Here is a 21,267-nt window from a genome sequence, read left to right as displayed (position 1 = left end):
ACAAATCTTTATTCTGGGGAGACCTTGGAGAAACGTAGCTAAGCCTCCCCTTTACAGATGAGAAGTCTGAACTTGCCTGACCAGATCACAGCTTTTGGCTGTGAACTGCCTGCTTCCCGGGGGGAAATCATCGGGTGGGATGTCTTTGAAGCACACGGGCACTTCCAGCAATCTAAGCTTGAGTTTTCTGACCTTTCCCAGGTGATGGGAATGAATTTGGGCTAGAGTCACGTGAAGGCTGGCCTGAGGCTGGAGCTCCTTAAGGGCTGTTTTTCTTCTTCCCCTGCTCTGCTCAGCACCAAAATAACCTTCCTTGAAGTCTTGTGCGTGGCAGGATGGGATTTCCTCTGTCTTTTAGCTTGAGTGTGTAGCCTTTTGGGGTCTCACCATCATGGAAGGGTCACCCATTTGTGTCTCCTCCTAGGGTGAGCCCTGGGCTCCTACTTCTGTCTTCCTCACTCCCCAAACCATCAAGATCAAAGTTCAGGTTCGGCTTGGCTTGGCCAATGACCTCAGGGCACGGGGGACCCCAGTACAGATTCTGCTTTGACTTAGATTTTGACCTACCCATGTCTTACTGCCTTGTGGGCTCTTCAATGCTTTGAAAAGATTTAATTCTATGCAGCGTTTTTTGTTGTTTTTAGCTGGAGTGGGCCCAGACCACCATATTACCAGAAACAGACACCTTTCACGTAACTTCTCTATTCTTTCCTTCACGCCAGAGCTTGAGAAACTCCTCCCTGTTTCATAGGAAGAGAACCCAAAACCTAGAAGAGCATGAGAGGGAAAAGAGGAAGGAGACTGACTCCCAGGCTGGCAAAGAAGCCTTCCTGCCTGTGCAGGCAGCCAGAGCACCAGTGACACCTTTGACTTCGCCCTCGGCCCCCAGCACCCAAGTCTTGCCTGTTCCATCCTCTCCTAGAAGACTGAGCCCTGTTGGGGAGGAGAGTAAGCAATAAAGGAGGGAAGGAAAGGAGGAGCTGTGAGTAGCCCTGTTTTATAGGCCAGGAAATGTGGGAGTAGGGTGCAGAGAACAAGAGACAGTCACTCAGCAGAAGTGGGGGTTGCCAGAGTACACCAGCAATTAATTCAGCTCTAGGTCAAGCATTTTTCCCTCCTATGACATCCCAGCTCTGTCCCCAGCCACCTCCCTTAAGCAGCCACCTCTGCTCTCAGGGCTTCATTTTACTCATATGTCGGTGATGGAGGGTGATAATAGTAACTACCTCATAGGTTTGTGTGGGGCTTAAATAAGCTAATACATATAAAGTTCATAGAATAAATAGTGCCCAGAACATGGCAAGGGCTTGATAAATGTTAATCAAGAGATGGGTTGGCCGGGCGCGGTGGCTCACGCCTGTAATCCCAGCACTGTGGGAGGCCGAGACGGGCGGATCACAAGGTCAGGAGATCGAGACCATCCTGGCTAACACGGTGAAACCCTGTCTCTACTAAAAATGCAAAAAATTAGCCGGGCGTGGCGGCGAGCGCTTGTAGTCCCAGCTGCTTGGGAGGCTGAGGCAGGAGAATGGCGGGAACCCGGGAGGCGGAGCTTGCAGTGAGCCGGGATCGCGCCACTGCACTCCAGCCTGGGCCACAGAGCGAGACTCCGTCTCAAAAAAAAAAAAAAAAAAAAAAAAAGAGATGGGTGAGGCCGGGTGCGGTGGCTTACACCTATAATAACAGCACTTTGGGAGGCCAAGGCAAGCAGATACCTAAGGTCAGGAATTCGAGACCAGCCTGACCAACATGGTGAAACCCCATCTCTATTAAAAATACAAAAATTAGCTGAGCATGTTGGCAGGCGCCTGTAATCCCAGCTACTCAGGAGGCTGAAGCAGGAGAATTGCTTGAACCCGGGAGACAGAGGTTGCAGTGAGTTGAGATCGTGCCACTGCGCTCCAGCCTGGGCAACAGAACAAGACGCTGTGTCAAAAAAAAAAAAACAAAGAGAGAGAGAGAGATGGGTAACTTGCCCAGGGTCACATAACTAGTGAGTGGCAGGCCTAGCAGGCATTCATTTTCTGTACAAATATTTAGAGGCACTGAGGGTACAGCCATAAACAAAACAAAAGTCCCTGCTTCATGGAGATGACAGTCTCTTCGGGAAAACAGACAATAACAAAATAGATGCTAAATAGATTGCTGATATAAATGCTATGAAGACAAATAAAGCAGAGCTGGGAGAAAGAAGATGATGGTAGGGAGCGATGCACTTTATTAATATGTGCATGGTCAGGGAAGAGCCCAGCAGCCCGGCTCCTTGCCCATGTCCTCATCCACCAGCCCCTGGCGTTTCTCAGCTTGGCAGACCTCTCTGGGATACAGCACCTTGGTTTGTCCACTGGGAGAGACCTGGGAGAGACTCAGACTGAGACTGTGGGGAGGGCGGGAGCTCACTCTGGGAGGTGAGGCCTGAGGGGTCGGGTGGGAGGACAGAGTGGTCAAGGTACAGGACTTTGGGGCTGGCGGACTCTCATGGAAAGAACCTCTAGGTTCTACCTTCCTCTTGCCACCTGCCCTCAAGCATGTTACATTCTTTACCTTGTTAGAGCCTTAATTTCCTTACCTCCAAAATGGGTTTGGAAGATTCCTACCCTGAGAATCCAACATGAAAGTGCTTTCTATCACTTGCTGTTACTGTGGACAATGTCAGGGCAGAGGCCTCTGAGTCCAATTCAACAAACAGGCACTGAATCACCTCAAGGGGGGCTGCAGGGAGGAGAAGGAGAGAACCAGCCTCTCCCCCAACAGGTCACTGGGTCCTGCCTCCTCCATGCAGGTGGAGGGGAGAGCTGTAACTTCCCTTCCTTTCACAGACTCTTCTTGGGGTGATTGGACTCTCTGCCCTGCTGGAATTTGGAAGTTCTTCCCCAGCATCTCCCCTGAATCTCCCTTTCTGCAGTGGTTCCGAATGTATCCCACATGAACCACCCCTCCAAGGCCTGGAGAGGGACCGTCCTTCTCCCACACCCCCTCCAGTGTCCACACACTCAATTCTTCACACTCAGGCTGAGCCCAGGACCTTGCCGCTCAATCAGAGCTCCCCCGCTGCAGGTGTGGAGCTGACCACTGAGAAATGCACCATATTTGGAGGGCAAGGAGCTCTCTTCCCGTAGGGACAGCATGTCTGGGTACACGAAGGGTGAGAGCAGATGCTATCTGATCTGGCAGGACTTATTACAGCACTGACTCTCTCTCCCCTGCACCTATTCTCCCTGGCTCTGTCTCCCCAATATCACCACTATCATCATATGCCCTTGGAAACTGCACCGCGTCCCTGAAGGTCAGTGTCTGGTTCTGCACCGCAGGGAGGAACAAGATAAAGTGTCCTGAGCTTCTGGATATTCCACATGCTTGTGCCAAAAGGGCCTGGGCCCCGGGAGACAGGGTGAACCCACCCCAATTCCATAGCCCCATGGGACCAATGAACCTTGTCAAAATGATCAGCTTCCTTTCTCATCATCTGAGCCAAATGTAGGGAAGGCGTAGGAAGGGGCATTTGATGACTGGGACTGGTGTGGAGCCAGGAAGGCCTTTGCTACAGAACTGGGGACTGAGCCTGGGGAGATAGGAAGAGGATCTGAACTGAGATCAAAGAGGCCTGTGGACCTACTACTTAGACCTAATACTTCTTTTGACTGCTAAATCAGTGACTGTTTGTGACCAATTCACAGATGAGAGCAGTGAGTCACTGGAGACATCAAGTGACCTAAAGACAAGGGCATGGGGGCCCTATTTCAGCCGGTCCCTTGTCTCAGAGCCCACCTTTGCCTTCATTCTCTCTTTTCTTGGAGGATTAACAGGCTGCCAGGGATTAATTCAAAAAAGCAAACGCCAAAGTGACAGTAGGGCAGGATGCAGGGTGAGGTATGTGTTCCTGAGGCTCTCCTCCGGCAGCAGTTCTAGGAGGAAGTGGGAGAGAACTGGCCCAACAAACCTTTGAACAGAGCTATTTCTAGACTCTCCTCCTCTGTGCCTCTGCACAGAAATTTGGGGAGAGGAAAGGGGATAAGGGAAGATTGCTGGAACCATCTGGGAAAGTGGTGTTTGTTAGTTTGTCAAACGCCCAGAAGGAAAGGAAATCAGCCTCCTTCAGAACCTGCCCAGCTCCAGGGGCAGCCAGCTGAGGCTAGTCTCCACCAGCCAAAACAGCCCCAGAACCTGAGCCCCAAGAGAAGCCAGGAATTGTTGTGAGCATAAGGCCCAGAAGAAACCAGACTGCACTAATCCACCAGGAGCAAGGGGGCCTGCTTCCCCCAGTGACTCAGGATAGGGACACTGAGAGTCTGGATGCTGTTCATCTGGGTCCCCTTCACCTTACATAAAGCCCCAGGCTTTGGAGATGGGTGTGGGAAAGGTAAGGAAGGCCCAGACTGCCATCCTGGTGTCCACAGGGATGAGGACCTTTCTTAAGACATGGGTCAAGTCCTGACGCTACTCCTTATTTAACCTCTCCCAGCCTGTTTCCCAGTCTGTGACATGCAGAAACTAATAGCATAGCTCTCGCCCAATTGCCCCGAGGATTAAATGAGATGACACTTGAATAGGCCTAGCAGAGTGCCTAGCTGGAGGGAGTGCTCCACGAATGACAGATGCTGCTTCCTCTCAGTTTCCTCATCGGTAAAAACGGCCTAATGATAGCTCCTCTCAGGGTTACCATGAAGCTGAAATGACAGTGTGCATGAAAGGAACTTTGAGAACTGCTATAGAAATGTTAATTACCATCATCATGATTCTCTGACCTATAGTTACTGGCTGCCTTTCCTACAGCATATTAGGAAGGTGGGCTTCTCTCTTTTTATTGCTGTGAAAAGAGACCATTTGTCACTGAGGGCCTGCCCCACCTTGCCTTGCCAGCCCCAGATGTGCAGTCAAGGCAGAATCGTAAGTGAGAACAAGCAGTTGTCCCAGCGCCTTCTCACTTGGCCTTTTCTGTCTCTGGGGACCCTATCTGAGCTACTCTGGAAGTGGTTCTCAAAGATCGGTTTCCCAAGGAAGTAAGAAAACAGTTCAGGCCAGGCGCGGGGGCTCATGTCTGTAATCCCAGCACTTTGGGAGGCCAAGGCGGGTGGATCACAAGGTCAAGAGATCGAGACCATCCTGGCTAACACGGTGAAACCCCATCTCTACTGAAAATACAAAATATTAGCCAGATGTGGTGGCGTTCGCCTATAGTCCCAGCTACTCCAGAGACTGAGACAGGAGAATGGCGTGAATCCGGGAGGCGGAGCTTGCAGTGAGCCAAGATTGCACCACTGCACTCCAGCCTGGGCGACAGAATGAGACTCTGTCTCAAAAACAAAAAAAAACAAAAAAAAAAAAACCCAATTCAGGAAAACACTGCATTACTCATCCACTATCCATCCCTTCTTTCTTCATTATTAAGACCCCTTTTTTTCTTCTAAGATGTCAACATGGTCAGCTAAAACACTTGGTTACAGCTAAGACTAGCCAAATGACACAGTTAAGGCCAAAGATATAAGTGGAAGTCTCTAGGGGAGGACACTTCTATCATAATAAAAAGGCAAAGGCTCCTGTGGAAAAGGCATTTTGCACCTCACCCTTATTCTGTTTTCCAGCCTGGAACATGGACAGTGAGGCCTGGAGGTATAGCAGCCATAGTGTGATCACGAAATAAGCCATGAGGAAAATAGTAGATGTCCTATATATTAAAGGGCTGAAAAATGAAAAGGCACTGGGTCTCAGAAGATGGCATCTCCGGAACCCTGAATCAAACCTGAACATCCTACTCCAGATTTCTTGTATAAGACAATTGAAGCCGCTAGCATTAGTCAGGTTTTTTGTAACTTGTAGTTGAAAAAACCCCTAACTAGTAGAGAATTTGATATCTTAAAGTGGAATCCTCAAGTAAAAGAATCTAAAATGTAGGGGCCGGGCCCAGTGGCTCATGCCTGTCATCGCAGCACTTTGGGAGGCCGAGGTGGGCAGATCACGAGGTCAGGAGTTTGACACCAGCCTGACCAATATGGTGAAACCCCATCTCTAAAATCTAAAATGTGAACTTGGCTAAGTAGAGGGAGGAAGGTAGTGAGATATGATGACCCAATATGTCAGGCTGGAAAGTCAGGACCTTTGTTGTGAAATGACAATATATTTGGTCAGACCATGGCATATCTTGCAATATGGACCAAATAGAAACCTAGGTGTAATGATAGAGGAAGTGGTAGGAAAAGTTTAGAAAGTTAGCATAAGCTGGTTTCTTGCATCTTTCATCAAAGACCTACAAGAGTAGGATGCTGGCCGGGCGCGGTGGCTCAAGCCTGTAATCCCAGCACTTTGGGAGGCCGAGACGGGTGGATCATGAGGTCAGGAGATCGAGACCATCCTGGCTAACACCGTGAAACCCCGTCTCTACTAAAAAATACAAAAAACTAGCTGGGCGAGGTGGCGGGCGCCTGTAGTCCCAGCTACTCGGGAGGCTGAGGCAGGAGAATGGCGTAAACCCGGGAGGCGGAGCTTGCAGTGAGCTGAGATCCGGCCACTGCACTCCAGCCTGGGCGATAGAGCGAGACTCCGTCTCAAAAAAAAAAAAAAAAAAAAAAAAAAAAGAGTAGGATGCTGCTATTGCAAAAAACTGAAACAGGTGTCACTGGCTTTGGGAGCAGGCAATGGGTGAAAGCCGGAAGGGTCTCTAGAAGATTATTAGTAATGATTTGAAGGATAGTGAGGAAATCGTTACTGAAATCTAGAAAAAAGAGATCCTATTAGGTAATGGCAGAATGTCTGGCAACACTGTTATCTGTGGTTACATGGAAAACAGAAAGGTACCTAATCAGTTTATGGATATGAGTAAGGAGACTTTTATGCAGAATATGAAAGTACCAATTGGCTTCTTCTGGCTGCCTATGATAAAATATGAGACTAGAAAGTTGAACTAGGCCAGACACGGTGGCTCACGCCTATAATCCCAGCACTTTGGGAGGCCAAGGTGGGCGGACCACAAGGTCAGGAGATCAAGACCATCCTGGCCAACATGGTGAAATTCCGTCTTTACTAAAAATACAAAAAATTAGCTGAGCATTGTGGTGCATGCCTGTAGTCCCAGCTTCTAGGGAAACTGAGGCAGGAGAACTGCTTGAACCCGGGAGGCAGAGGTTGCAGTGAGCCAAGATCGTGCCACTGCACTCCCGCCTGGCAACAGAGCGAGACTCTGTCTCAAAAAAAAAAAAAAAAAAAAAAAAAAAAAAAAAAGTTGAACTAAAGAAGGAACTACTCACCCAGGAGGCAAAGGTTGCAGTGGGCCAAGATTGCACCACTGCACCTCCAGCCTGGGCAACAGAGTGAGACTCCATCTAAAAAAAAAAAAAAAAAAAAAAAAAAAAAACCGAAGGAACTACTCAACTTTTTAAAGAATTACAAGGAAATATAGAGGGCCCAGTACAGTCTTTCCAGCCAGCAAATGACTCTCAAACTAATAAATGGCCTTGGGGCAAACATCAAATCCAGATCCCTGACAATAAAAAGGATCTCAGGATAAAGATGAAGTAAGTCAAAGGTAAGACCTTGTAATGAGACCTCAAAAATATTTAAGGGCAAGTTTCCCAGATCTTCTCAGATAAATAATACAACGTCTAATAATCCTAGAAGTGTGCCTCTTAGGCTCTTTCAGACTAGAAGGCTTTTAGGAATCTCAAGGGCATTTACTCCCAGCACCCTGACTCTCAGTCCAAGCTGGAGAGAGACCAATCTTAAAAAGATTTGTAGGTATGGTTTTGTCTATTAAGTGAATTATAAGTTGATGCACAGTGAGGCCACATTTTTACAGGAATTGTATCATTTTGGACTAAAACGGACCAAGATGGCTTAAAACCAAAAGAAGTTTTTGAGTCTTCAACTTTAAATGGGCAAGAACTAGGCTGAGAAAGATACTTAGCTATCAACACAGATACTTCTTGTGGAAAATAGAGAGGTAACTCAGAAAATGAAGTCAAGAACCTAGAAGCGAAGCGCCAAGAAGAACCAAGAGCCAAGCAGAACTGAGCCCTAGACAAGAATCTGGTGACATGTGTCTGACTCAATTTCAGAATTGCTATGGACCAATGCACCAATTTGTGCCTCCAATACACCAACACACCCTTAAGAATAGGAGTGTTAAAAAAAAAAAAGCAGAGTCTCACTCTGTCACCCAGGCTGGAGTGTGGTGGTATAATCTCAGCTCAGTGCAATCTCCACCTCCCAGGTTCAAGCGATTTTCCTACCTCAGCCTCCTGAGTAGCTGGGATTACAGGAGCACACCACCATGCCAAGCTAATTTTTGTATTTTTAGTAGAGACGGGGTTTTGCCACTTTGGCCAGGCTGGTCTCTAAATCCTGAGCTTATCTATCTTTATCTTACCTGTGAACATCGACTATGTTCTTCACAAGGCTTCAGGCCAAGAGGAGCCACTTTTGAGGAGCCGTCCTGGAGGAACTGCACATGAGAAGCCTTGTTCATATCTCTGGACCTCTCTCAGATAATAAGATCAGAGACATCAAATTGATGCCTTAATGAGATAAGACTTTGTGGGTCTTGGGAAGGAGATGAGTGTATTTTGCATACGGGAGGGATGTAAACTGCAGTTGCTAGAAGACAGTCTATGGTATTTAGTCTCCAAAGACGGTCACCGTCAATTTTATGCATGCTGCTCTTTACATTAAAAGATGCCTAACTGGGCGCGGTGGCTCACACCTATAATTCCAGCACTTTGGGAGGCCGAGGTAGGCAGATCACGAGGTCAGGAGTTCAAAACCAGCCTGACCAACATGGTGAAACCCTGTCTCTATTGAAAATACAAAAATTACCCAGGCGTGTGACACACCCCTGTAATCCCAGCTACTCAGGAGGCTGAGGCAGGAGAATCACTTGAACCCGGGAGGTGGAGGTTGCAGTGAGTCAAGATCACTCCTCTGCACTCCAACCTGAGTGACAGAGCGAGACTCCATCTCAAAAAAAAAAAAAAAAAAAAAAGAGAGATGTCTAATTCTCCTCCTCCCCTTAATCTGAGCCAGACTTAATGATTTTTTTTTTTTTTTTTTTTTTGATCCTTAGAATATAGCAGAAATGATGTCCTGGGATTTCTGAAATAAATCTTAAGAAGTGCCAGGCATGGTGTCTTGTGCCTGTATTCCAAGCACTTTGGGAGACCAAGGCAGGTGGGACCCTTGAGTCCAGGAATTCGAGAACAGCCTTGGCAACATGGTGAACCCCTGTCTCTACAAAAAATGCAAAAATTAACCAGGTATGGTGGCGTGTACCTGTAGTCCCAGCGACTTGGGAGGCTGAGGCAGGAGGATTGCTTGACCCTGGGAGGTGGAGGCTGCAGTGAGCAATTATTATGCCACTGCACCTGGGCCTGGGTGACAGAATGAAATCCTGTCTCAAAAATAAATTAATTAATTTAATTAAAATTTAAATAAATAAATCTTAAGCCTACCAGCTTCCATGTGGGCCTCATGCAATGCTCACTTTGAGATTGGTCCTCTCAGGACCCTGCTGCCATGCTATAAGAAGCCCAAGCCACATAGAGAGGCCATGCACGGTAAGCACTCCGGCTGACAGTTCTAGCTGAGCTCCCAGCTCACATCTGATATCAATTGCCATGCATGTTAAGCAAGCTACCATAGATGTTGAGTTTGTTCAAACATTCGGATTACTCTAACTCTGATTTCCATCCACAACTGCATGGAAGACTCCACGTGAGAACCACCAACTAAGTCCAGTCTACCCGCAGAACCATGAGAAATAATAAATTTGTGTTCCTGGCCGGGTGCGGTGTCTCATGTCTGTAATCCCAGCACTTTGGAAGGCTGAGGCGGGCGGATCACCTGAGGTCAGGAGTTCAAGACCAGCCTGATCAACGTGGAGAAACCCCATCTCTACTAAAAATATAAAATTAGCTGGACATAGTGGCACATGCCTGTAATCCCAGCTACTCAGGAGGCTGAGGCAGGAGAATCACTTGAACACGGGAGGCAGAGGTTGCAGTGAGCAGAGATCACGCCACTTCACTCCAGCCTGGGCAACAGAATGAGACTCCATCTCAAAAAAAAAAAAAAAAAAAAGAAAGAAAGCACAATACAATATAGAATGTGTTGTATAGAATACAATACACTTGTTTTCTGAAAACAGGTGTACTGCCTGTCTTGGTTCGTTTTGTATTGCTACAACAGAATACCACAGACTGGTATTCAAAACAAAACAGGTATTTATTGGCTCACAATTCTGGAGGCCAGGAAGTCTAAGCTGGAGGGGGTAACACCTGGAGAAGGCCTTCTTGCTGCATCATCTCCTGGTGGAAAGGCAAAGAGAGGGAGAGAAAGAAAAGGTGGGGGGACAAACTCATCCTTCTATAAGGAACCCGCTCCTGTGATAACAGCATGAATCCATTCATTACAGCAGAGCCCTCATGGCCTAATCACTTGCTAATTACCGTTGCTTTGGAGATAAAGTTTCCAACACATGAATCTTGGGGAACACATTCAAACCATAGCACTGCCTATGGCCTGTATCCTGACAATGAATCCTTTTTTTTTTTTTTTTTTTTTTTTTTTTTTTTTGACAGCTCTGTTGCCCAGGCTAGAGTCCAGTGGCAGGATCTCAGCTCACTGCAACCTCCATCTCCCAGGTTCAAGCAATTCTCCTGCGTCAGCCTCCAGAGTAGCTGGGACTACAGGCATGCACCACCACACTCAGCTACATTTTTTGTATTTTTTGGTAGAGACGGGGTTTCACCATGTTGACCAGACTGGTCTCAAACTCCTGGCCTCAAGGGATCTGCCTGCCTTGACCTCCCAAAGTGCTGGGATTACAGGCGTGAGCCACCGTGCTCGGTCTGACAAGGAATCCTTTAAATAAAGCTTTGTGGGGTTGATTACATTAATTCATATCTCTTGAGCAGATCCTGGTACAACTCATTACTTGTAGTATTAAATGTTAAGGTCTGTCTTTACTCTGAACTTATACCTTTCCTCCTTTATTGGAATTGAAATTTTATCATTTTATGAAATGATAGTGATGGTAGATGGTAATTGCCTTTTTTAATGTCTTTATTTGACAAAATAAAAGTCAGCAACCTATCTTGATTTCCAAATTTTTGCTGGTATTTGAAATCCCAAAATTGAGACCTAAAGTACAGCTCCGGCCTTGGAGAGATTTCCAGGAGAGTCAGAGCCCAGAAGGCAGCAGGATCCAGGAGGCCCTCATTTCCCAGCACTCCAACTGAGCCATCCGGGTTATGGAACATCACTGAGCAATTAAAATATTATCAACAGTCAAAAAAAGTTTATTGAATACAAAACTCAAAGGCATCGAGAGTCCTGGGCCCAAGAGACCCATGGCAAGGAGTCAAGAGTTCTGCTTCAGGGTTGGTCTGGGCAGCCCTGGAAGAAGTCATTGCACATGACAGTGATGAGGGCCAGGAAAACAGCATACTCCTGGAAGTCCACCTGCTGGTCACTGTTCTCATCCAGGTTGCCCATCAGTTTCTTCAGCCCCTCCTCATCCACTTTCTCCTGAAAGTGACAGGAAGTACACTCATCACCAAGCCAGCCCCAACCCCAGCTCCACCACCCAGACCCTCATACACTCAAGTTGGTTCCCAGCTCTCCCTCCCCACTGGGCAGCTGGGTATATGGTGAGCAGGAGGCCCTGGGAGCTACTAAGAGGGCCCAGTGAGTAAGAAGAGAGACAGATACTCATTGGTGAGCATCTCCAGTGTGCCCTCCTCCTGGACACAGGGAGGACACTGGGTGCTCCTCTGAGTACACATCAGCTCGAATCCCACAGGAGCCCAGCGAGGTAGGTATCATCACCCCTTTCTGCTGATGAGGAAACTGACGGTTGCTGATCCCCAACACTAGCCAGGTGGATTCAGAAAAGAAGAACACTTTACTTTTTAAGACAAGGTCTTGCTCTCTTGCCCAGACTGGAGTGCAGTGGCACAATCACAACTCGCTGCAACCTCAACCTCCTGGGTCCAAGCAATCCTCCCACGTCAGCCTCCCAAGTAGCTGGGACCACAGGCTCATGCCACCACACCCAGCTAATTGCTTATTTTTAGTAGAGACAAGGTCTCGCTATGTTGCCTAGGCTGGTCTTGGCAAACAGAGTGATCTCACTCTGTCACCCAGGCTGTATTATAGCTCACTGTAACCTCGAACTTCTGGGCTCAAGCAATTCTCCCAAGTAGCTGGGACTACAAGCGTATGCCACCATTTTTTTGTACTCTACTCTACTAACCCCATCTCTACTAAAAATACAAAAATCACTTTGGGAGGCCAAGGCAGGTAGATCACAAGGTCAGGAGATCAAGACCATCCTGGCTAACAGGGTGAAAACCCGTCTCTACTGAAAATACAAAAAATTAGCCAGATGTGGTGGCGGGCACCTGTAGTCCCAGCTACTTGGGAGGCTGAGGCAGGAGAATGGTGTGAATCTGGGAGGCGGAGCCTGCAGTGAGCTGAGATCACACCACTGCACTCCAGCCTGGGCGACAAAGCCAGACGCCATCTCAAAAAAAAAAAAAAAATAGCTGGGCGTGGTGGCATGAGCCTATAGTCCCAGTTACTCAAGAGTCTGAGACAGGAGAATTGCTTGACCCCTGGAGGCACAGGTTGCAGTGAGCTGAGATCGTGCCATTGCACTCCAGCCTGGGCAACAAGAGTGAAACTCTGTCTCAAAAAAAAAAAGGAAAAAGGGAGAGAGAACGTGCCAGTACTGTGTGATCTTGGGACAATCACTTTTCCCTTCTGTGCTCTGGTTTCTCAAGTCTCCAATGACAGGATTAGACAGATGGACTCTGAAGGCCCTCACAGCACACAGTTCTCTGGAATGCTGCAGGAAACAGCCATTAATAAAGCACTCCCACTCGGGCCTCATTTCCACTCCAGTGGAGCCATGAAGCAAAAGTGGAGAGAGGGCTGGGCCCCACCCTGGCACCTGCATCGATAGGCACCCGGAACTGGGGGAGAGATGTAACCTGCACCCCCACACTCACACCAGGACCTCCCCCAGAGGCCTGTGCCACTCACCCCCACAAAGCTGGGCAGCTCCTTGTGCAGAAGCTCCTTCATCTCCGCCTTACTCAGCTTGAACTTGTCGCCCTCTTGGCAGGAGTACTTGTGGAAGGTAGTGACCAGCACAGCCAGCGCCTGCTCCAGGGAACTGCACATCATGGATCTGTGGCTGCAGAGGTGCCAGGTGATGGGTAGACTGCTGAGGCTCTTGGGGCCTTAGCTCAGCCTGCAGGATCCACTTCTGCCCAATGCCCCCAAGCCACCTCACAAAACCCCTCTCTGAATGGGAAGGCAGGGGCTGCATCTCCCCCTCAGACTGTGGTTCCCTGAGGCCGGAAGCCATACTTCTGCCGCACCCTGAGGGCAGATGCTAAAGCTTCCCTTGTGTCTGGGAGTCACCAATGGCAGGGCCCCAAGCCTCAAGCCTCCTCTGATGGCACTTGGGACACCTCCCTGAGGGCAGGGCTCCCCGCTTGAGTGTCTGCCAGAAGGGAAATGGTAGGGTGACCAGAGCCCCATTGTGACGGCATCTACCCAGGCGCTGGGGAGCAGGGCCACATGCACCAGCTGGCAGATGGGGGCTGTGCGCGGTCTGGCAGGAGCCATGGCTACACCTAGGAGCAGGAAGCTCCCTGAAGGAGTCATTTCCCTCCTCAGACTCGGGGCTCCTGAAGCCAGAGGCGTCTCTCTGCCATCTAACTGGAAGCTCCCTTGGGCAGGGGCGTTTCCTCTCTCAGACTAGGAGCTCCCAGAGGGTGGGGAATGTGTCTCCCCTCACCCTGAAGGCCCCTGAGCCTCTATGCAGAGAGGTGCATGGGTAGGGTGGGGGCAACTTAACATCCTCTCCACCAGGAAGGATCCTGTTGGAATTAGAATTAAAGATATGAAATGTTCATTGCCTTGGGATCAGGAGGGGACAGACCTCAGCAGCAAGGCCTCCGAGAATACTCAGACCAGCCTGGTAAGGTTAGGCAGGTTTCAGGGTGAGGCCAGAGGAGCTATGCCAGAGGCAGGGCAAGCCCTGGGCCCATCCTGCCGGCCCTGCCTTCACCGAGGCAGGGAGCAGAGCTTTGCTGCTCGGGGCCATGACCCAGGCAGAGTCTTGCACTTGAGACCCCTGCCTTTTGTTCCTTAGTCTTGCTAGAAGCCGGGACTTTGCAAAAAAAAAAAAAAAAACCCTCAGGATTCTTATTGTAGCACCACCCATATGTACACCTCCTGCTCCGAGGCCTAGACCCCCAAAGAAGGGCCCCTAGACTGGGATAGCCAGAGGAGGGCCTCAGAGCAACTGCTGCACTGAGACCTCACAGAGGAACCTGGAGAAAAACCCTTCAGTCAACACTTCACAAAGGGTTCTTCCGAGGGGGAAGGCCCAGAGAGGCCCAGGTTGATCCCACCAGGGAAGCTGGAATGAGAGAACTGTGGAGACAGAGACCCACGGGGGTCCTCCCCACCCTGCCCTCAGCAGGACAGAAGTACTCACCAGACCAGGTGGCAGAGAGAGACCCAGGAAGGAGAGCAAGGCAGCCAGGCTCCCAGGGTGAGGATTTATATGTGGGCCCCACTGGCCCCCAACTTGGCTTTTTAAGGAAACCAAACCTGCCTCAACCTGATCCCACCAAACCCTGGCCTCTTGCCCTTCCCACTCATTTCCTCCCAGCCCCCTCCCTCCCAGAGAGTGCCAGCTCCACCACCAGCTCGGGGAGGGCTCTAGGCCAGGTCAAGGGCAGCCACAGTAGGAAGTGGGAGGTGTCATGGGGACTGGGCAGCCTGGGCCAGGGGTGAGGGGAGGCAACCCTGCTCTGGGGCCTGGAGACTGGTGCCAGGCCTCATTCTCATGACATGCCTGTGAGTCACAGCCCACTCCTGTGTGAGAGGCTGCGGGCACACACTGGGCCTTCATGGCCGGGTGCTCATGTGCATACACGTGCCTGTGTGTGAGAGACAGAAGCAACCTGGGGCCACCCTTAGGAAGCTGGGGGCCAGAAGAGGCAGCTGGGGTACATCAGGAGAAGGACAGGACTGACTTCAGGACATGGATGAAGTGGAGTTCATTTTAATGGCCAGCACCAGAATACCTCTTAATGAGGGAATGAAGTAACTAAGTGTGCTTAGAAATACCTCGGAAGGTCCCTCTGTGTAGGAAGGGATCTGGAAGGATAGGGAAGCAGGGAGAAATGGGGTTGCTCTGCACACAGCCACAGCTGGGCTGGGCAACAGTCTGTGGGGAGTTTAAGGAAGTCCCAAGCCGTTAAAGGGTGAACAGGAAAACTTTAGCCTCCTCTTCTCCAGCTTGAGGGCTGGGTGGGTGGGTAGGGGTACATCCCTACTTAGGGCTGAAAACACCAGCTAGACAGCTTCCCAAGCCAGGGTCCAGGCCTGAAGCAGAGCCCCCAGCCACAGCCCTCCCTCACTGCTGCCACACACATGTCCTCCCCAGACCTGGAGAAAGGCAAACACTGTGGCCATTCAGAGCCCAGCCCAAGGGAGGGCTGCCCCCTCCCAGGGCCCCTTCCTCCTTGGCCCTTTGTCTATCCCAACCCCAGTCTGGGCATCAGGGCACCGCCCTTCCTGTGGCCCAGCTCCCCTCCCTGCTCCAGATGTCAAGCAGCTTCTTCCCTTCCCCCAGCCCCTCTACCCCAGCCCTCAGTGACTCACCCGAGGTTCCAGGCCCAGATGCCCAGGCAGTGACTCACCGGCACCACCCTCCTCCCCCAGGGCCAGGGCAGCAGCAGTCCCAGAGCAGTAGGTGGAAGCCCCAGCCCAGCCTGGCAGGGAAAGCACTGGCACGGAGACCCTAAACCGGCCCTGCCAGGAGGAGCTTTGGATAATGACACGGCAGGAGGATCAGACTGAGAACAGGCTGGTCCCTTCCTGGTGGTCACCGTGCCACTTGGGGGCCAGCCTGAGCAGTGTACATGAAGTCAGGCCTTGGGGCCCCCAGTGTCCTCTTCTACACCTTGACACAGTCACCCAGTGTCCCTTGCTGCCCTCGGCACTTAAACCCCTTATGCTACTTGTCTTCCCACCGAAGCCTACTTCAAGTAGGACTCAGAATAAAAACCCTTCACACTGAGGGTGAGGGACAAGGGAGCGCAATGCATCGCTTTTCACAGCCATTCTTTCCTTTTAACTAAGGGCCTCCGCAGGGCCCTCCCTGTTCAGAAAATGCAGTGCATCCCCATGGCTGTCCCTTAAAGCCAGGCGGTGTGTTCTCACTCATAAGTGGGAGTTGAACAATGAGAACACATGGACACAGGGAAGGGAACACCACATACTAGGGCCTGTGGGCGGTTGGGGGGAGAGGGATGGGGGCAAGGGGAGGGAGAGCATTAGGACAAATACCTAATGCATGTGGGGCTTAAAACCTAGATGATGGGTTGATAGCTGCTGCAAACCACCATGGCACATGTATTCCTATATAACAAACCATGTTCTGCACATGTATTCCAGAACTTAAAGTAAAAATAAAATGAATTAAAATTAAAAATTTTTTTAAAGCCTGGCAGTGAGGCGCTCCAGACTCGGCCTGCTCCTGTGTGTCCCTTAAACACACCAGCACATGCAACTAGTGTGACCAAGACCCTTGGCTTGTGCTGACCCCTTGCTCAGAACGTGCCCACACATGCCCACGCCCTCTATCCTGCTGAAACCCCACCGACCCTTCAAAGGCCAGTGAAATGCCACCCACTGCAGGGAGCCTTCCCAGGGCCCAACCGGATTCAGTCTCTACCTGTTCTGTCCTGTACAAAGCACCCCTTTTGCCCTTCTCGTGTGTACTTAGAGCATTCTGACTTTGACTGAAACACTTGTGTACTTGTTTTCTCTCAGCCTCACCCCCACATGGTGAGCTCACCGGTCTTACTCATTTCTGCATGAGGTAAGGGTCTCGCCCGCACCAGGTGCCAACCAGTGTTTATGTCTACCGCATGGCAACAGGGGTCACTGGAGGAGTACTTAGGAGCCAGGGAGTCCTTCTCACCCCGTGAAATCACACCACTGACTATGCTACGAAATCATCACCTCTCCTCTGGATCCCAAGAGTGGAACCGAGACAACGGGTCGGAAAAGAGCTTCAGAGAGCTACAAATCCCTGAGGAGTGACAGCACGAAACGCGGCTCCCGGGACCCAGTGAGGCAGTTGAGCAAAGCCCCCAGCGGGCAGAGACGGAGACAGGAGGCAGACAAAGAAGACAAAGAGTTAGTCAGATGGAAAAGCCAGGGAGAAAAACAGAGACAGCAGCAGAGCCGCGGGTCACTAGGGTCAGCTCCTGGAGGCCTGTCCTTAATCAGGTGTCTCTGTCTCAGGAACTGAGGCTGCGACTGCGCCCATCAAATGGCCATATTCCTGAGACTGGTGATAATCGGATTCATTTGCCACTAACTTGCTGCGTAACCTTGGGCAACTCCCTCCGCCACGGCAGAACAGGAGAGTTGTACAGAATGGACCCTAGTGTCCAATCCCAACTCCACTGTGACGTTCTCCAGCTGTCTACAAAGGCAGAGTAGTCAAGACACGGGCAGGCCCTGCGGACATCCGAGGCAGTGACACTACCCCGGCCCAGCCTAAGGAAGCTGGGTCCTCACATTCTGTCCACCCCCTCTCCGGGTTCCAGGTGCCAGAAATTTTCCACCAACGGCCCCGCAGGATTTTGCCCGGCTGCTTCGTGCCCTCTGGTGGCTAAGGCGTGTCATTGCGGTGCCGGCCTCCTGTCATCCTTGTCCGCCAGACCCTCCGGCGCCCTGCTGACGACTCAAATAGGAGACAGTGCTGATTCATTGCCAAGCGGCCTTCCTACACCCATACCTGCTTCACACAGATGAGGTTTCCTGGACAGTCCCTGCCCAGAAGCCCAGGTGGATGCCTGAGACGGCAGCCAGATACCTGAAAGCCGTTTTAAAAGCCTAGGGATATAGGTACTTGGGAGACAGGAGGTAGAAGGACCATTTGAGCCTGGGAGTTTGAGGCTGCAGTGAGCCATGATCGTTCCACTGCACTCCAGCCTGTACGACAGAGCAAGACCCTGTCTCAATCAATGAATACAAGCCTAGAGATAGGGGCAGAAGGAAACCAGGGGTCAGAAGTGAGGGACTGGCCACTGCCAAGTTCTGCCCACCCACCCCCTTTCCCCAGGCCATTCAGGGGAAAGAGAAATGGCCTCACTGTGGGGGCCACAGGTTTAAAGTCCTGGCATTGCCTCTGGCTCACTGTGTGACTGTCAACCTTGGTTGAGTGGTGCCACGGACCTGAGCTTAAACGTTTTCAGCAGAAAGACCCCTTTATTATGCCCCAACCCACAAAATACGTTCTGAGGTATTCTCTCTTAGCAAAATGCATTAAATAATTTATTTCCCCTGTTTTACTAATCGAATCCATAAGTGTCTCCCGACAGCATGACCAGCATGCGAGGATCCACGTTATCACATTGTGTTCAGGTCATCCTGGATTTGTCACTCACAATGGGTGTGTGCATATCCTTTGCTGGAGGAGTGCAGAACTGAAATTTCGAAGCACCTGCTGTGTATCAGCTGCTCTCTGTACATTACCCCATTTAATTCACACAACAATCCCAGGAGTTGGAATAAGCTGACCCCACTTCACAGAGGAGAACACTGAGACTCAAAGTCTGCCCAAATTCACACAATTAGTAAGGGGTGGCGAGGCATGACCAACACAGGTGGTCACAATGTTAAACCTTTTCTAGAAGCTCCAATCATCCCCCGATAACCCTGAGAGCCCTGACATTTCATTTCCATTCAGACCAGCCTCAGTCTCTCTGCCCATCCTCTCTCCACCCCCACACCCAGCCTATCTGTCTCATTTCTCAACCTCAGCAGGTGCCAGAAGCCCATCTTCTCCCCATCTCTGATTCTGGCATCTTTTCCTCTTGCCTTCAAATGCCCTGTGGACTGGATTCTTTTAAATTTTTGTTTATTTACTTACTTATTTGAGGCATAGTCTCACTCTGTCACCAAGGCTGGAGTACAGTGGCACCATCACAGCTCACTGCAGCCTCGTGTGATCCTCCCACATTAACCTCCTCAGTAGCTGGAGCTACAGGTGCACGCCACTGTGCCCAGCTATTTTTTGCATTTTTTGTGGTGATGGAGTTTTGCCATGTTGCCCAGACTGGTCTTGAACTCCTGAGCTCAAGCAATCCTCCTGCCTCGGCCTCCCAAAGTGCTGGGATACCAATATGAGCCACCATACCCAGCCTAGCCTGGATTAAATACAAATATAAAAGAGACTGGGAGTGGTGGCTCCCACCTGTAATCCCAGCACTTTGGGAGGCTGAGACAGGCAGATCACCTGAGGCCAAGAGTTCGAGACCAGCCTGCCCAACATGGCAAAATCCCATCTCTACTAAAAATGCAAAAATTAGCTGGGTATGGTGGCGCGCACCTGTAATCCCACCTACTCAGGAGGCTGAAGCACAAGAGTCTCTTGAACCCGGGAGGTGGAGGTTGCAGTGAGCTGAGATTATGTCACTGCACCCTAGCCTGGGTAACAGAGTGAGACCCTGTCTCAAAAAAATAATAATACAATCAAATACGCTTAAAATAACAGTTTCTCAATGCCTCACCTCCTCTTGGCTTCCCCTTTGCCACAAATAACAACATCATCTACCCAATCACCCAAACCAGAAATGTGGTTGTCCTCCTGTCCTCTAGCCTCTCGCTTCCCCCTCTCTGCCCCCCAGATGTTGGTCAGTCAACCTGTTGCTTCTACCTTCTAAATAACTCCCAGCTTTGTCCACTCTGCCTTAGGTCCCTCAGCATCATCTTGCTCCTGGACTACTGCAAACACATCCCAAATCCCCTCCCACCTCCATCCTTGCCCCCCAACTCTAACCCCTTCTCAGCTCTCCCACTAGAGTAACCTTCCTAAAATTCAAATCTGAGCATGTCACCCCAGATTCAAACGCTTAGTGATCCCCCACAACTTTCAGAAGAAGGCCTTCTGGCATGGCACGCTTTTGCTGGCACAGCAACTACACTGACGTGCATGCCGCGCCCTTCTGTGTTTCCAAGCACCTGCCTATGCCCTTGAAAAGCCCTTCCTCGGGGGATCCACCTGTCAATCCTAATCACCCCTTAAACTCAGCTCAAAGATCATCGCCCCTAGAATCTACTTCCCAGCCTTCCACCTGCTAGAGCAGAAGAGTGTGCACACACACATGCCCACACACAGCTAGTGTTCCTCCTGCAGCCCCTTGCTCATCGCTCTATCTCTTTTTTTTTTTTTTTAGATGGAGTCTCGTTCTGTCACCCAGGCTGGAGTGCAGTGGCGTGATCTCAGCTTACTGTAACCTCCACCTCCCAGGTTCAAGTGATTCTCCTGCCTCAGCTTCCCAAGTAACTGGGATTACAGGCATGCACCACCACACTCAGCTAATTTTATATTTTTAGTAGAGATGGGTTTCTCCATGTTGGTCAGGCTGGTCTCGAACTCCGGAACCTCAGGTGATTCGCCTGCCTTGCACCCCCAAAGTCCTGAGATTACAGGCGTGAGCCACCATGCCCGGCCCCCATTATTTCTTATGTTTGTGACTATATAAGTGTCTCTCCCACTAGACTGGGCTCCTAAGAAACAGGCACTGAGTATTGTCAGTGCTCCATATCCCCAGTGCCTGACACAGAGGCACAAGTGCTGTCCCTCGTAATCACCATCCTCTCTCCTCCCTTCAACACCACTTTTCCAGGTATGCTCTAAATCCTCCACCTCCACCCCCAGAACCTCCTGAAAACTGACTTGCTGCCATTCTACGGAGCCAACTTTCTCCTATGTCACCAGAAACTCTTCTTGCCAATACCGGTGTTTTGAGGAGGGAGCAATCTAATACCCCACTCTCAAAAGAGTTCTTCAGCAGGGAGGAGCCACCTACTCCTCTCTCCACCACTCTCTCCCTCTCCCAAAGGAAGAGGTGCGACTGAGGGATAGGCTCTGAGCAGCCTCAGCTCTGCCCCTTCTCACTGCAGCTTCTTCTTCCCAGTCAGTCTGGTCCCGGGAAGACATGCCCTGCATCCTGTGCTCTCCACCTGCACTGATGGCCCCACCACCGCAAGGGTTGGCAGCTGGGCAGTTGCTGTCTAGGATGAGCTACAAGGAAGGTTCTTTCAAGAAGCAACGGGAGAGGAATAGAAATATCTTTCCGGCCTCAGCTCCAAATTACATTCACTGGTTCACAGCTGAGACTTGGAGCCCTGCTTCAGTACTTTTTCCCAGAACTCAAAAGAAAGAAGGATGTG

At 50.4% G+C, this 21,267-nt stretch overlaps 1 protein-coding gene across 1 annotated transcript; it reads right to left on the bottom strand.

The window, feature by feature from the left end:
• Positions 1-11,031: 11,031 nt before the first annotated feature.
• On the bottom strand, positions 11,032-14,816 carry S100A2 (S100 calcium binding protein A2). The gene is made up of 3 exons (XM_010364776.2): positions 14,501-14,816; positions 13,033-13,186; positions 11,032-11,514 (listed from the first exon to the last, which is right to left on the bottom strand). Exons 2-3 carry the CDS (start codon positions 13,174-13,176, stop codon positions 11,362-11,364), a joined length of 297 nt encoding a protein of 98 aa, XP_010363078.1. The 5' UTR covers positions 13,177-13,186; positions 14,501-14,816; the 3' UTR covers positions 11,032-11,361.
• Between the last annotated feature and the right edge of the window lie 6,451 nt (positions 14,817-21,267).

Source organism: Rhinopithecus roxellana, chromosome 8 (assembly GCF_007565055.1).
Source record: "Rhinopithecus roxellana isolate Shanxi Qingling chromosome 8, ASM756505v1, whole genome shotgun sequence".
Taxonomy (NCBI): Eukaryota; Metazoa; Chordata; class Mammalia; order Primates; family Cercopithecidae; genus Rhinopithecus; species Rhinopithecus roxellana.
The sequence above is the reverse complement of the archived record's forward strand: the minus strand, read 5'-3'. Positions and strand labels throughout refer to the sequence as shown.